We start from the raw sequence: 17,367 nt of genomic DNA on the forward strand, positions 1-17,367 counted from the left end.
GTGGGGCTTTAACTTTGTTATCCTGCCAAAAAATGCAGAAAAAAAACCTCACAAGTTACTTCACTGCTTGGGCCGGAGCCATGGGGGAATCCCAGCAGGGCTGACGGTGACGCAGGCAGAGAATGGAGTAAGGAAGGGTCTTAGGTTTTGGGATGCCCTACAGTTTCTCAACAAGGCTGTTAGGCTCTGTGTATTCAGTCAGCAGCTGACGCTGTGCCAGCCACCGTGATCTATCCTAGAGCTTTTCTGCCTGGATACCAGCACACAGCTGCAACATGCTGACATGTCCGTGAAACCTGAAGCATTTGTCTTTCATATTTGCGTCCGGTCTTTTTTGGCAGCCTTCCCAAGCAATCAAGAGCTCATCTAATCAGATTCATGCTAAAAGATATACACATAGTTAATGAGCAGACAGCGCAGCCTTTATTGTTTTATTAGGCCAGGCACCTGCACCTGAACCAACAACCACAGATCAAGCACAGTGGCAATTTTATGTTCTGGATGTCTCCGCGTACAATTCACAGAGCGCTTTATGTAAGATTTCACTCGTCTGTCGCCTCTCTGCAGACAAAGGACATGATTGTGTTAGATCACAATGCAATGACATGACCACACATTTACAATATAAACCCAACATGTTAATCCAGTTTGGGACGTTCGTGCCATTCAATGAAAATTCAACCCCTCCCCTTCCCATCACCCCCACCTACCTCCTGCACTAGAGGAACTGTCATCACACCATCGTTCTAGAGTTACAATAGCAAATTCATTGAGCTCTGCAAGCAGCGACACGACGCAGCCCCCTGAATCCTCACTGTTTATGGCATAGTTGTGTTAAATATGGGTATTTGACACTGTAGTCTTTTTCTGGATGTCACTTTAAAATGAAAATAGTTAATGCAAAAAAGTTCAAGTTTGGGGAGTTATAGAGTTATTTAAGTTACATGGGCATTTTAAGAAATGTCATTCTCCTTTAGAAATAGTTGTTTTTCTGGTAAAAAAAACTGACTTATTACATTAATATGAAACTATGGCATTGAGTAATAAAGGAATGAATAGAAATGTACATGTTCAAGTAATGTACTTTATAAGTGTTGCAATGCATTCCAGTCCGAAAGCCATGAACGACTTCCTCATTGTGGAGCAACATAATTCACGAATGTGTCTATTTGGTTTGATCGAACTTTGTCGTGAGCTCCACAAAAGGAACAAATACATGCCAATCAAAACTTATAAGGAAACCTGACATCAAGGGTCGTTGTTTTATTTGGGTAGTGGCTGTGTTTATCTGTTTCTTAACAAGAGCTGTCATCAGTTATGTTTGCTGTCATAATACTGCAGTCTCCACGTGAATCCACAGGCAGGGCTGTTACATGGCGAGGTCAATATCCACCAGTGAGCTGGTGGACATGAAGGAGTGCAAACATTTCAGCAGAATCAGCAGAGACTTTTTTTTCTTCTTTTATTTGAACTATTCGTCTGATGACTGTCCCAGTGATAAGACACCCATGTAGCAGAGTTTAAATGTGTTTTGGTATCATATATATCTTTATGTTTTGATTATTTTAAACCCACATTAGAATTTGTAGAGGACCCTTTTCACTCAAGACATCAAGAATGATTAAGTGTCATATCTGTTTCATTCCCTGTCCCCCTGTTTTCAGAGTGGAAAATCCTGAGAGGCATCGATCATCATGGGCCAGCAGCGCTGTCTGAATCTCCAATATATCAATACTTAACATAAATATATTCAGCTCTGTTTGGTGTTGCTTGCTACTGATGCTGTAGATTTAGGGAATAGTAAAATATGAGATTGAAGTTTATTAATCCCAAGGACATTTGGGGATTTTTGTGCCAGATCTGGCTCCAAAGTTACATAACAAATTAGTATAAAGTATAAAAATATATGTAATCAGGAGTAAGAGGAGAAATTTAACAATACAAATAAGATAAGTCTAAAAACCACATTAGAAAAAAGGAATAGAAAAAACAGTAGTGGAAATGACAAATGAAAAGTGAGTTGAGCTTTGTATAAAACACTTCAAGTAAGAGCCTTGAACAAATAAATACATGCAAGATGCACACCTACTAGGAAAAAGTATTTTGCTTGCTTTCATTTGATTATTTTCAGAATTAGATTAACTCATAAATCCAGATATCAGATCATCCATGTATCAGCCTCTCTGTCCTTGCGGGGGAATCCTGTGGTTTGATAGATAACCACAGGTTCCACTGCTGTGAAGTGGATCACTGGATTATTTTTTGCTATATACCCACTTAATTTATGGCATAGCTGGGGCTAATCAGATTTGGTTCGCTGCATTTCTCCGGCTCACTGGAAGAGGTCAGTGGAAAGTGCGTGACCAGCCTGTGCGACACTTCCTCAATGATCTTGTTGTTGGTGCAGCGGGGCTCAATGGAGCCTGTGTTATTGCCTCGCGAGGTAATAGTGCAAGGAATGTGAGAGAGGGACTCTTAATCAAGACCAGCACCACTGAATTTTTGTTTTATCCCTTTTTTTCCTCTCTCCTTTTTTTATGGAGAAAGCATCATGAATGGTCACTGTTTCATTTCTCTGTTCACAATTACTCTTTCACTTCTATACTAAATGAAAACCTGTGTCCACATGATGAGATGTAAACAAACAAAGCTTTTAACAAGGACATGTTCTTTATCATGACATTAGGTAAAATTTAATTTAATTTTTTTATTTGAAATTATGTTTTTAATTAACTTCATTACTCAATTAAAATGTTACGACATTATGATAGTTGATTTCATCTTTTATGTATTCACTATCCAGAACAGTGGCCAGATGCACAACACAGCTCTGTGTACTATTAATAGGAGTTTTTTCCCCCCCTCACATACTATTTATTCTCTTATTTATTTATTCTTAGATTTAAAAGCTCACCTTCCTGATTTTGGCTGCAACCTCCAAGCTTTTTAATTGAAGCCAATTTTTTTTTTACTCTAGCTTCTGCCTGGTTCTTATCTCATACCTTGAAAGCTGATTAGTTTGCTTGTTTATGTAAATGTATGTCCTGCTGCCATTTACAAACAAAGGTAAACACATGTTAACAGAAATGGACTGACAGTTTGAATTAGGTTAGGTGTTTGTGTGTTTTCTCCAAGGGGTCTTATGCATATTTTATGTATTCACGTGATATCTAGCGAGTAAAGTACAAACAAAGACTAAATAATCGTTAAACAAAGTTTGATTTGTGCTATTCAATTAAGAGGGTATGTATGTACACGTTTTTTTTAACCGGGGGATCTCTCAAAATCTGAAAATGTAAAGACAAGATGTCAAGAGCCCAGTCAAATTCTCGCAGGGTCTTGGCTGTGCCCATTCTGATGCCCTGTTCCTCAATATTATGAAAGACTAAATGGCAATTTGTGGGATTAAAAAAGCTGAAGTGTTTTGGCTACGCCCACATTGTACAATATACAAGGTAACCTCGCGTAAAAAGCGTGAAGTGACGTAGACAGCCATAAACTCCATGTCTACACGCCAACCGTGAAAACGGCAATATTTTCAGTTCAATTTCCAGTGAACTATAACGAATTGTGAAAGATAAATATAAAGAAAGATACAAACTTTGTTGTTGTGCTGCAGTATAGCATGTGTCCAGGAATGCTGGTATAGATAGCATCGTCAAAAAAAACAGTTTTCCTATAAAAGCCCTTTGATACATGGTACATGACCAGACACGGTAATGATACGATAAAGCCCAACAACAGGCTTCTGTCAAACCGTAAACTGCATACTCAAGCTGGTATACATAGAAAACTCCAGTACAACAGTTGGTCTCACCCAGTCTTTTATTTAAAACAAGTGTAGCATGAGCATCATGGTGATGTGATAAAGATAACTCAGCACAGAGACGCCAAACTGCATTGTCAGGAAACCAAGGGTGACATCACAGTGCCACCCACTATGATTTATATGAGGTCTTAAGGAGAGTGAGCACTAACAAAGAGAAAAACATAAATCTCGTGGCTTACCACTTTAAGAATCTAGTTCTCTGTGAATTTCCAGTCATGCAGAACAGACAGAGCTTTATAATTTTAATACCCGGTTTCAAGTCTCACAAGACCTCGCCCAGTTCATCTCGAAACCACTCGGCTTTATCAGGCAAGAGATGGTTTGTATTTTCAATGCATGAGAGGAAATAAAGACTTTAAATTAAAACGCCAGATGTGTATCTGTGCTGATGTTGGTACCACCTACTGAGGAAAAACCCTGGTGAAATATTTAATAGATCATCAAAACTATTTTCTTTACACATTTGTCGGAAAAGCCTTGTGTGAATTACACCAGCAGTTCTCTGAAAGAAGAAAATGGAATCCCATATATTTGTGCTGTGAGAATGCTTTGATGCTTTCACAAGAGTTTATTATCAGTATGTATGTATATATGTTCATGTATGTGGGGCAGGTCCCTTTTATCTAGTTGGAATTAGACCCTTAGCTCTTGTTCTTATCACTCCGGCGTGTTTGCTCAGACCTTGTAGTCTTCCACCTCACAAATGTGGGTTTAAAAAAAAAGAAAAGAGGATTAGCCCGTTAGCTCTCATCTTTTCTACTTGATCCCTCATTCGGCCAACTGTCAAAGTTTCTTGCCCGGCCACTTCTCTCTGACCCCCATGTGGGCGACCGTCACCTACACCAGCAGGCCGGCCTTCCTTTAGCCAATTATGGTGTTAAATGGGCCCTAAGTGTCTTTACTCTGGCTGTGCAGTTTAAGGGATTGTCTGTTATGTTGTGCAATATCAGCTTTTGGCAATTACTCGTTCACCCAGAGTTCACAGTGTACACAGCGAATTCATTTTTTAAATACGAGATTCTAGAGTTGAGACAATGATCGGGAGTGAAATAAGAATGTCCGGGTAGGAAAGAAAAGACATTAAATGAAGACAGCAAGCCGATGAACAGGCAGTTTTGAGGTGGCGCAGTTAACGGCAAGCAGATAAGGGCCACATTTAATTTAGAGCTCTGCTTCGACGTAGCTACGTTTTTGTTTTGCATGAAAAATGGTCTCTGAAACAGACCGTTGACAGAAAATCAGCATACGTCAGCCACCGCGCAAAGATTTACATTTGTCCCTTGGTCAATTGCAAATGCAAGATGCAGAAGTCCTATTGATCTGGAGATGGCCTACATTCAGAAAACCTTCATAAAGCTCTGAATGTGGAGGAAATCATTAGTTGGTTGCTAAATCCTTCCTGACCTTTACTGCAGCTATACATACATTTAGAATTTTACCCAGTAATGGAGAAAAACCATGAAGGAAGTAAGTTTCTGTAATTTAGTTTTAACAGCATTTTTGAGACTGGAAGGAATAGGGGGGGGGGGGACACATGCTGTGAAACCTGTTTACTCCTTGGTCATAAAGCAACTTCCTCTCAGAATTCATCAGCCATGCAGCAGTTTGAGAATAAAGCAGGACTTCCAAAAAACAGCTGGTCAGTGTCCCAGAGGGTCAATGTAAAGAAACGTCAAGAAAATGTACAGACGTGGTTTTTCCCATCGCTGCTGCAGCGTAACTGCGACATAGCAGGGGCTTTTTAGGGGATTTGGCTTTTTCCCTCTTGAGAGTGCTCGGTTTCACAGAGAGTTGTGTTTAAGATATTAAAAGCCTTATCACTCTGTCCATGGTCTGGTTAAATGTAATGTGTAAGAACAAGATACCAAAGGCAACCACCAGCCAATCTGCAGAGTAGAGTTTCGATCAGAAAGGGTTAACGCAGAACTCTATCAGCTTCCTAAAGAACTGTTTGTACCCTAGAACATTGTATAAGTCAATATTACGCTTAAAAAACGATCTGCAGTTGTTATTGGTTCTTTAACCTTAAGATCCCTGAGTTATTCTCTGACCAATCGATGAAAATGTCAAGAGCATCCTGTCTCTCAATGTTAAAGTTAATGGATCTTCCCTGACTTATTCTGTATCCTTCGGTACGGTAATCCGTTCAGTAGTTAATGCTTAATCCTGGTAATTAACAGACAAACAAACAAACACAGGCAGAACAAAAACCCTCCTTGGCAGAAGTTTCAACATGTGTCACCAGTAAGGTGCCACTTAGACTGAGCGAAGAGCGCGAGCCATAAACCATTTGGTGGCTGCGTTCGTCTGTTGCTTGAATTTATTGAGCGCAAGTGTTAAAGGTTGAGATCAGCTGCTGCAGTGTTTGGTTGGAAACTAAAAAAACCAACAGACGTTTGGGCCACACGAGACTCGGGCACCCACAGCTGACTTTCCTCCCTCTAAGCATTTGATTCTTCATTATATTGTTGCATGCCATGTATTCCACTTTTTTGGCGTTGCATGATCAACATCACAGCCGTGTAAAAAATCTTTCGCAAAACGTGCCTCATTGTTTGGGGAAGCGGCGAACACGTACAGTGATGCAATGTGATTTGCACCATCCGACATGTAGGAAATCATGATGGTTTGTGAAAAAGCACTGGTATGAAACAAAGTGACCACTTCTCCTTCCCTCTGCACGGGAAGAGTCATCCGATCAGCTTTGTTCTGATGGACACCTCTGTCTTTGAAATTACATGTATGACACATGGAGGGAGGCGCTGTCCGAGGCCACATTGTTTTTGACCTGTTGAGTAATGGATAGTCTAAATAACAGTGTGCAAACATGCCAACAGTGCATGTACAGGCTGTTCTGACATGAATCTGTCCGTGTCACTTCATGCTACTGGGTTGTCAAGAGGTGCCACCAGTAAATATTTGTCTCGTAGGACAAGACAAGTTGTCTCAGTCAAACCAGATCCAGTTTTAATCCTGCTTACACTGCTGCTATTCTCCGTCTGACAACTGCTGCCGTTCACTCGTGCCTCTGTCGCATATAAAGAGTGTAATGAATCAATATTGAGTATCAGTCGGCTGCCTCCCTCACTCTGCTCCGTCAGTTGTCACTTCCTTCACCCGCTGAAGAAATACAAGTTTCACAGCTCTTGTTTCCTTGCGCAACATTTCTCTAACACACAGACGTAGTGTAGGGTGACAGATGATTTTTTTTTTTTTCTCTGTCCATGCTGACGTACAAACTTCTTCAGAATAACTTTTATTTACCGTAACGTTTGGCTTGTTAACGGTTGTATCATTGACCAATATTTGCTTTTCTTATAGTTCTAAAGTTTTAAATAGTTCTGGCAGAACTTTTAAATACATTTTATTGCTCAGGAAGAGGACCAGTTAAGCTACAGAGAGGAGCTGCAGGCTGACTGCTACATGTTGGGTATGTGGCTGAGGAAAATGACGACTCAAGGCATTTGTCTTGTTTCTTGTCTTCACACTTTCTAACTGTGTCTACAATGTCAGCCATTTTAGAGAAGTTGGGTGATGATTCTTAGACAGTTTCTTGCACAGTCTTTTTAAAGTCCTGATACTTATAATGATGTCAGGTCATGATGAGTTTTTTTTTTTTTTGTGAAACCTTTACTCGAGTATAACTTAACAAGATGCTTCATTCCTTATTTCAATACTGGTGACAAGTTGATTGTCTTATATTCACCCTAAAATGCCGCCTTTATTTTCCTAAAATTACGAAATCTCTGAATTTAAAAGTTGACCGACTCATTTTGAAAAAAAGGGGTAAAACCAGCAAATATTCCAATTTCCCTAAAAAGTAACTCATGCGATGGATTTTTTAATGAGAACGTCATTCGTGCATTCATCATGAATGTACCCAGTGTGAAAAGTCTTATGTAAAACCTATAGTTTCAGCATCAGGGCAGGTAGTGATTACCGTGGTCTGTCTATTCATATATTAGTCAGAGTAGCTGAATGAGTGGTGGTGCACAGTCACTGCTGCCTCATGACATGACTGCTGCTTCGACATATCCAGCACCTGCACTTGAATTTAGTTTCCCCCACGTGCTGTTGACTTGGCTCCCGGCTCTTATCTCTGTGCGACTGATCTGAGCCACAGCCGCCCCACACTCATTAATAGAGAACAGATATCGAAGCTTATTTCTGATAAACCGAGACTGCTCTGCATACCTGAGCACTTCCATGGAACAGGTATGTTGGACAACCATTATCGCTTACAGACATTTAAAATAGGGGGGTAGAAACACACCAGTCATACCTCAGTGGAGTCACAGATCCGAATATAATTGGTGTGGGTTTTAACAGTGTTGACTCGTAGTACTTGTGTTTGCTGTTGCGCTCAAGTTCTCTCTGGCTTGGAGCCAACAAGGTAAAGAAAGTGACGGTTCTCCCTTTGATTTCACTTCCTGTTGTTATTGCGGTTAAAACATTTTGTCCCGTGTGAGCAGTGTGCCTGTCCGGTGTGTGTGCGTTTGTGTTGTGTGTGATTAATCCTGCCCACGCTATACAGTGAACATGAACTCAGTGACGCTGTATTTATGCTTCATGTTGATTTTAGGCTTGCTATGTGAAATTGGGCATTTCCTTTTCCTCTTTCACATTGTCTCACCACGTGATTTGAGAGCGGTTAGGGTTTTGAGAAGTCCTGCAGTTGATTCAAAATTATTGGTCAAGTTCCTCAAACAAAAAGAATGAAACATGCACAAAATAGTTTTGATTTTAACCATGCGTACTTTACAGGTTGAAATCAGATCGGGCTGAATATGACCAATTTAGTGAAAGGCCAACAAATGGAAAGTTTTTTAGAGTTTGGAAATAGAAACACGTTTTTCTGATCTGAAAAGTTGTTTCACAGTTTTGTCGCAGCCACAACAAAGCGGTTTTGCCTTTTTAACTGAATTTACTGATGTTAGCAGACAGTGGGGAAGTAACAGGCTGACACTCTGTTTTTCTTTCTGTCCCTCAGGTCTTTGTACTCTGTCAGCGTACTCTCATACTCCCACCTTCTCTTCCACTGCTAGTGCCTCATTGAACCCTGTGCGACTCAGTTCGGCCGACAACTTTGGTTTCCCCCTCAGCTGCAGGAAGAACCATCGAGACAAGCGAGAGGCCTCTGTCTCCAGAAGTGAAGCCTCTCTGTGACTGCATGTCTCAGAGCTCTGACCAACCCCTGATCTCCTCCTCCTTCCACGTCTCCACGAAGACCCACATTTCCACATAGCCATAACCTATAAACCCCCATTCAGCTGCTAGCTGCTTAATCGCCATCGCAGTTGTTGATTTCGCTGCCTGAGCAGAAGGATCGACCACTGTCCCTCGACTGGCCCCCAACTGGTACTCCTTCAGTGGGGGAGGGAGGGGAAGGAGAGCAGCTGAACGTTGTGCCGCTTTCCCTGGAGATGAAGCTGCAGGCCGTCATGGAGAACCTGCACCGGCAGCAGAGGGCCAAGCTGCTGATGGAGCAGCAGCTACAGCAGCAAGCTGCTGCCCAACACACTCAGGTGCGCACAGGTGGATTAGGGGGGGACGAGCCAATGGGGAGCCCGGCCCCTGAGTCAGAGCAGGCCCAGATGGCGGCGTTAGCGGCCATGCGTGCTGTGGCGGCCGGTCTGCAGAGAGTGTCTGACAGCCCAATGTCGGAGCGCAGCAGCGGCGGCGAGGATGACGTTGATGATGATGACAATGAGGAAGGGGAGGAACAATACAAAGATATGATGGGCTCAGATGAGGAGGAGCAGATGTAAGTATCCAATGTCTTTGTTCTGGTCGTCTTAAAGCGTCTCTTATTTCTTTAATGTCTTTTAAATTATTTCATTCTGTTTTAACACACACAGCAAACGGAAATGGGATGAGGAGGACTTTGAAGGCGAGATGGAAGAAGACTTCGACGATGAACTGGCAGAGGAAAATCTGCCAACAGGACATGATGCTGTGGCCCCAGGGAAAGGCATCCTCCTGTTGCCCCACCGCCAGCTCCATCCCCACTCCCAGCTTGTGAAGGCACGCCCTAGTGTCGACCAGGAGCCCCGTGTAGCCATCTTGCCTACCCACGTCACCCACAGCCATCTGGGCGGGCAGGACCACGGAGAATGGACCTACGAGGAGCAGTTTAGACAGGTAGGATCTGTTGTATCTTGGTGTCTTAGAAGCTGTGCTCCTCTGTTGAAAGAGAATTGCATATAAATCAACCCAACAACTACAGATACAGTCATATGAGATAAAATTTCCCTCATATCAGCTAAATCCTTACATAATCTAAAGTCAGCTGCTGTCTCTTTCTGAGAAAGTACATTCGTCAGAAATGCTGCTTGCTGACAGGGGAGCCACTTCTGGCCTTCACACCCTCCTCAGATCAAACTGTATGACACTTTCTAAGAAGTACAACACGTAATCCAACCAGGGCGGGAAATTAACACCAGCCACTGGCCAAATGTTGATGAGTCTTTGAAACTTTGACTGAACCAGCTGACCCTTTGGACGGGCACACTTCGTCTAGGATTTTACCTGGTCAGTTTTTCTACTGGAGCAGATTCAAACTGAGGCCTTCAAGTAAGAAAATAGTTGTTTCCCGTCATGAATATGCCTGTGAGCTGAGGAGGAGAGGCTGAGGGCAGCTAGGAAAAAGAGGAGGAGGGGATAGGGAGCTTTTTAATAGCTTTACCATGCTGGCGTATACAGTAAAAATTCTGGTGGGCTGGATATGATGAGGGAGGCCTCAGTGGAATAAGACGGGCTGCTTACGTGAAGAGATTTGAATCTGTCAGCAGCCAAATTTAGATCGAGGGCTGCTGTCGATAAAAAAGTCTCTGAGTCAGGAATGTATAATTTAGCACTGATTATAAATAACTAAATCACATGATGATATTTGCTCCACAAGGTGATGACATTAAATGATGTTTAATTGGATTTTTCTGCAAATTACTCGCCTCCCCATCAGTCAAGTGTATATTGAGATTTAAACGTTTATTCGCGTAAAATTGTATCATAAGTGAAAATTTTATTCGAAACAAAAAAAAGATATATACTCCGAGGCCTTATTCAAAGCTGGTATAATAACCATCTGTCTCAGGTGAGCAGCTCAAAAGTGGACAGCTCTGGTATTAGAGTAAGTCTCCATATGTGTCTCAAGTGACCAGTTGTGATCAGATCCCACTCCCCTGCCGTCTATGGAATTAAACGTGCACGTCACTTCTCTTCGCAAAGACTAAGTGATGATGTTCTTAAGCCAGTGTGGTTATACAGATGGGTACGTGGTCAATGTGTTTGTGTTGCATGTATCTTTGTGTCAGTGGGAAGTGGAGGGAGAGAGAGGGACCAGTTTCATGAGGGGCTGATCTTATAAACATGCAGCGCGCAGCTATATGAAATATATTTTTTACTCATTTTATACGGTAGGCAAAAATGAAAAATTGTAGCAGTGGCTACAAAGAAATGTATGAGAATTACTGAGAAATATAAACATATTTGGGGGTTATTATTTAACTGTAGAGGGTCAAAGGACATCAGAGTAGGCGGTCCTTCAATGTGGACCAGGATATTAGAATTTTTGTCCACGCAGCTAAAAGAACGTGGTGACGTGTCCCAACCACCCCCCCACTAATGCTTTAAAACGTGGTTGAAAGACATGTAACCATATAAAGTCATGTTACAGTTAACGTCTGATGATGTCTCTCTGAATGTTTACGGATCTGTCCCTCAGGTGTGTTTATTAGTGTTATACAAAATTAGCATGTTTATACAGGCCCAGGGACAAGATGCAAATTAGCACTGTGCTAATCTGGTGCTATAGACCACAGTGTCCCTGCTTTAAATAAACCAATAAAGAAAACACAAAGATATAAAGAGGTCTTTAATTGGATAAATTTATCTGTGAAGATCTCACGGTGGCCTGTTCAGAGCCCCCATTTCATGCAAATGCTGCCTGAATGAAAACCACTGAGATACATTGAAATGCAAACAGGCTTGTGGCCTGTAGGAACGTTTCAAGCCATAAACCATGTTTGACAATATGAGCAGCCGCTAATCTTTCATCTGTGCAGAGATTATTAAACTCTTAGAGATGAGAGAGATGGTTCAGGAGTTGTTAGGAGAGTGGGGGGGGGGGGGGGTATTTCAGATTGTTTTATTGATGCGTTCAGTGCGTTGTAAGTAAATTAACTCCAGCATGTAGTCGGCATGCGCTTCATTTTTTAACCTAACCATGGATTTAGTAATTTAAGGCCTGTTTCTTTTAATTACAGAGACTGAGGAATACAACTCCCCTTAACCCTCTCTGCTGCATCTCAAAATAGCCCGACCCTCCCTCTGTAAAGTTTTGTGTGAATGAATTGAATTGATACTCTCAGCAGCATGTGGTATGTGAGGGGCATTTCTATCATGACAAGCTAGTCAGCAGGAGATCATGCCAGCATGAATGGGCTGTAGCTGACAGTTGTATAAGACCAGGCCAGTATCATGTCTGTGTTACCCAATCTGTTGTCACGCCTAATGTCCAACTCCTCCCAGGCTCTCACTATGGAGACTGGAGAGAGGAGGGCAAACCAAACTGTCCTTAAAAACTTTCTGAATTTAACATGTCAAATGGACACAGCAACAACGCTCACGTCTGTTTGTTCGGCCTCTTCCCTCGCTGCTGATAGTTTATATACGAGTCCAGGTTTTTAGACCTGCACATCATTCATACAGGACAAATTTTGCCCTCGGATGATTACAGTGATTAGTAATAATTGCCGCTCTGGCCTCTAATTATAATCCTCAGTAAATCTGCTGTGTCTGCAGTGAGTAATGTAAATATGACCGACCTGTTATGATGAGCACAGTCTGTGCCTTGATAATTCCAACCCCATGAAAATCAAACTCAGTGATTTCAGCCTTAATTCATATTTGGTGTGAGCTGGTTTACTGCCCTTCTTCTTTTCTTACCAGAACCTGCCATTTGTGGTTTCTCCTTGTTATTGGAGAAAGAGGCAGTAGTTAAATCTGCAGACCACAATTTGAATTGTATTTTCCGTGCAAACTAGTTTTTCTTTGCTTGATTAGCAGGTTACATAAATACATATATTTTAACTTTAATAGTGGTGATTTGAGCAGACTTAAGTTTATAAAGGTCATAAAGGTCTTTGGAAATTTTATAAAAATTCAGAGTGCAGGAAAAAAGATGCGTCTGAAACATTATCAATTCATTTAATTTGATGCACCTCTCAAATACCATCAGCTACGTCACCAGACCACAAATGCATCTATATCTGGAGACTTGTTTTAATGTTGTAGCTGATTGGTCCACAGTTTACTGCAAATCCTGATGAAAACCAGGAAAAGCCAGACTTTGATGTTACATATACAAGACAAAAGCTCCTTTTACCTCCACCAAGGAGGTTATGATTTCGCCCCTGTCCATGGGCTAAATTGTTTGTTACGTAGCAGCATTACACAAAATCTATTTGACGGATTTCCACTATACTTGGTGGAAGGATGCATTATGAATGGGGAATAACTTGTTAACTTTTTATGTGGATGTATTCTTTTCACCTTCCTTAACATTGCAAGACATTTTCACCAATTTCAATGCATGGATTCAGGGATCTTGTGGATCGGCTTAATTTAATGGGACTGTTGTAATGTCCAGTTTTCCCCAATGAAGTAGCTTCAATGGCTGAAGTTGGCAAGTGACCATCACCGCGTGCCACAGCACGAAACCACATTCGGCAGCAGAGAAGCCTCACATACGGCTTCTTTTTAAAGCTGCATTCAAAATGAGCAAACCCAGTGCAGAGGAGGCCTTTATACAGGTTCTTATGAGGTATCTGTTGAAAAAATTGTGATTGTGAAACCCTGTAACTTGCACACATACACGTGTTGCGGAGTCGACTTGAGTGTTTTGGATGGCTTTGGGTGGGAAGGAAGGGGTTAAGGCTCTACAGTTTATTTTAAGCAGGTGGGTGGAGGCTGTTGGAATGTGCCTGAGGGAGGGTGATAATGTGGCCACTAGGAACCCCAGATTCTCAGCAGAAACCGTGTGTGCCTCTATCAGTCTGCAGCAGCTGGAGCTCTTCCAAACTGAAAACTGTATTTTTCTTCTTTGTGTTTATGTCGTAGCAATTGTTTCGCCCCAATGTCACAAACTGTGTCTCAGTGTGGCATCCTGGGCCCATAACAGCAATGGTTCAAGAATCTGCCAGAGGAAAGACCTCTCAAAAACAATCTACAAAATATTAGGAGAATAAATTCAAAAACTAGATTCCCCCTACTCGTGTAATTGTACATTCAATAGACTGTATTCGTTTGATTAATGGCAATTTGAGCAGAAAGTTTAAGAAGTTTGAAGAAATACAAAAAACACAGTCTTAAAACTGGTGCTATGTTCTGAATACACCATATCCAGGAAAGTCCACAATTAAGTCAATTCCTGGCATCAGTCCAGGTTTAAGGTGCCATGCAAGAAGGGAAATATCCAGGCAAACTCCTACCTTTTGTTCAGGTTTGCCTCAGGACGTGTCTGGCTAAGATATATCATGCCAAGGCCCAAACTGCATTCCTGCTGGATCTGTCGACCTCTGTCCTTTCTCAGTCTCTCAGCTGGAAGGTCAGACTAAATCAAGCCAGGAGGTGCTGTCTGTTCGGATGTCTGATTACACTGTGGTTTTAAGTGAATTAATCAAACATATTCGAGGCACTATGCCAGTGGTGTCATATCTGGCTCTGGCAGAGAGCAGCAGAAATAAATACAGGTCAGGGATTTACACAGATATCAAATTATTGCTGCGTCATTGGATTATTTTGTTATTGAAACTGATTTGCGCTGCTGGTGCAGTGCCTATTTCAGTGATCCGAGCCCCCCCGCCACAATAAACATATACCCTTTTAAAGATCCATATCAATATCACTCTTTAAATTACACACTTTCTTGGAAATGTTTATGCTTCATTTAAAGTTAACCATATAAGTGTTGTCCCACAGCCAATAGGCTAACAACACATCTGACCAAATGTGGGTGTGTATGTGTTCATGTACTTATATATGTATATAATATACTTTTAATATATGCACATTATAACATTATTATATACACAACTCTCAGCAGCCTTTAAATACACAGTTAAGCAGGATTATAATACATTATAATTCTAGGGGTTGATCCAGCATTTTTATGTAGCGTGTGTTTGCAGCATATTGGCTACATATTACTCACTATTTATATATCTGCATTGGTGCATCTACTGAACTTCAAAAAAATGTAAAGATATTAAGAAATTAGTAACCAAAAAACTGTATTAATGTAATTTATTACTTAACTTCACAGGACCATCCTTGTTTCAGTTCTTTGCCTCTGTATTCACGATATGTTTGTGGAAGTAGTTTTACAACCTGGCTTCATGAATGTGTGGTCTGTTCAATGCTATGGAATATATCTAATATAACTGCCCCCGCGCCCCTGCCCCCCTTTATAAACAATGTCGTCCTCAGGCCAGAAACTGTCCAGAGGCCATGCAGAGGCTTTGAAGTCTCCTCTCCTGTGTCTCTGCCGGCTTTAAACACCAGCAGCTGGGCAGATGGAGCCCAGATGGACAGTAAAGCAGGGACGTCTTTAAAAATTCATGGCACTCACCATGATCAGGGTGAATGGGGGGAGTTGGCATTAAACATTAAATTGCTCTCACACACACACACACACACTAGGAGTGGGGGGAGGGTGCTGTTAGTGACTACAGGAAGTGTAGCTGGAACGAGAGCCAATTGGGAGCGACACTTATTGGGATTGCCGTCAGGTTTCTGCTGATACAGCTGTCTGATAAGTGCTTGTTGGGTTTATATTCCACCGTGAGCCTTTTTGATCTGCCTCCGGGTTGTGTAAGCAGGTTGGATCATGTCGTTTCTTACATTTTTTGCAGCTGAAGATGTGTCTGTCTGCTCAGGCAGGTATTTCAAATTCCTAAAATTTTTTCATGTGTCGTTGTGCACCCACCCTCTTTTCAAACTACTGTTGTGGTGTTCAATATCAATTTAATCTAGGTAAAATACCCCTTTCTGATAATGAAGCAACAAAAACATAATATAATATAATAATACATATATGTCAAGCTGTGTCCTTGCATGGTTTAGTCATTATTCAGGCTGTGTTTTACACACCACTCTCCAGTTTTCACACTAGTCCAATTACTTGGTTTCAATTCCTTCATTTCAGAGCACCAAGAAATGTGAACTTCTGTAAAGCGAGTCATCGGGGGTTGGATTAATCATCGCGGAGGAGTTCACATTTAATTTATGACTTTGTGCCAAGAGTGAGCTCTGTGTGCAGTGGTCTATGATTAACAAAAATAAAACGAGGGGTTAATGGGCCTTGTCCATGTCATGAAAACAAAAGGCCAAAAACAAAGGCTGAGGCAGTAAGGGAAGGCCTCTGCAAGTCTTCCTGTCAGGAGGAGCCGTGCGGGAGGGGGAAAGCGTAGGTGTGACTGAGGGAAGAGAAAAAAGCCATTCACTTGGCGCCGGGCTTTGAACCGCTGCCAAGTGGAGTGTTTAGTACATGCTCATTTTGTCTGAAGCAATGCCGAGCATTTGAGTTGTGTCCAACACTAAGCGTGCGGCATGGAGCTGATGTCAGAAGCTGTACAGCCATGGGGATTCTAGAAATTGGCAGCGGCTCAGTATGGAAGAGGAAAAGGGGGCTGAAGCAGGAATGTAAACAAAGATTGCGTAAAGGCTGAGGCCAGCTCTTTTATCCTGACTTTTTCTTTGGCTTTTGTTTTTATATTTGAACAGTATTCATTTTACTTTGGCATGTTCGCTGTTGACTTGTCAGCAAAATCCTCCAGCTTCCTCCTGACTATAAAATGTCAACACCTTAATATAGAAAGGGGAAATGATTATTGTTAGCTGGGGAGAAATAGGACCCACGGCAATGATTGTCACCGTTATGTGTGAATGTTATTTTTGAACGCTTTCTTCTTGCTTTCCAAAGGAAATATGTGAATCCTGCTTCATCTGTTTCCTGCCTCTTTGTCCCTGCATAAGGAACTCTTCCCTTTAGGCTTATTTCTAAATTTAAACTCAGAAACACTCAGTCTGCAGTTCATTGGAGGCGTTTATTAGGACTTATTTTAGGCCGTTTTTGGTGCTGATGATTTTTACTTTATTATACTGAGGTGATATATTGTTGAGGGAAGGCTAAATAACAGAAATATATCCCTGTCTTAAACACTACAGCTTTCTGTATTCCATTTTTATCTATTAACGCTTCTCTGACCTGGAGCCGCACAAAAATGGAATGGGTTCTTCCCATACTGCATCTGAAACCAGTTGTGTGGTAATGTGTCTAATAGGTTTTTGTGTAATCTTGCTAACAAACAAACAGACAGGGGTGATAACCTATCCTCCTTGGCGCAGGTAAAAAACATTCATATAGGCAGGATTTAACGCAAGGCATTTGAAGTAGCCTGCATTCGTGTTAGCTGCATGTCGTTAAATAACTGTCAACTGCACTGTGTTGATCTGCACTGAATGGTTGGCAGCAAACA

At 41.6% G+C, this 17,367-nt stretch overlaps 1 protein-coding gene across 3 annotated transcripts in view; it reads left to right on the top strand.

Moving 5' to 3' along the window:
• arid3a (AT rich interactive domain 3A (BRIGHT-like)) overlaps positions 1-17,367 on the top strand; it is a 40,505-nt gene that overhangs the window by 4,670 nt on the left and 18,468 nt on the right. The window contains exons 1-3 of one of the 3 annotated variants that reach the window (XM_053429984.1): positions 7,041-7,259; positions 8,820-9,593; positions 9,688-9,970. In XM_053429984.1, the coding sequence (XP_053285959.1) occupies positions 9,253-9,593; positions 9,688-9,970 (624 nt within the window). In that variant the 5' untranslated portion in view covers positions 7,041-7,259; positions 8,820-9,252. Of the gene's footprint in view, positions 1-7,040; positions 7,260-7,840; positions 8,045-8,819; positions 9,594-9,687; positions 9,971-17,367 lie in introns of those variants that run through there. The other 2 variants (XM_053429985.1, XM_053429983.1) reach the window with 2 other exon arrangements.

This window comes from Pleuronectes platessa, chromosome 9 (genome assembly GCF_947347685.1).
Source record: "Pleuronectes platessa chromosome 9, fPlePla1.1, whole genome shotgun sequence".
NCBI lineage: Eukaryota > Metazoa > Chordata > Actinopteri > Pleuronectiformes > Pleuronectidae > Pleuronectes > Pleuronectes platessa.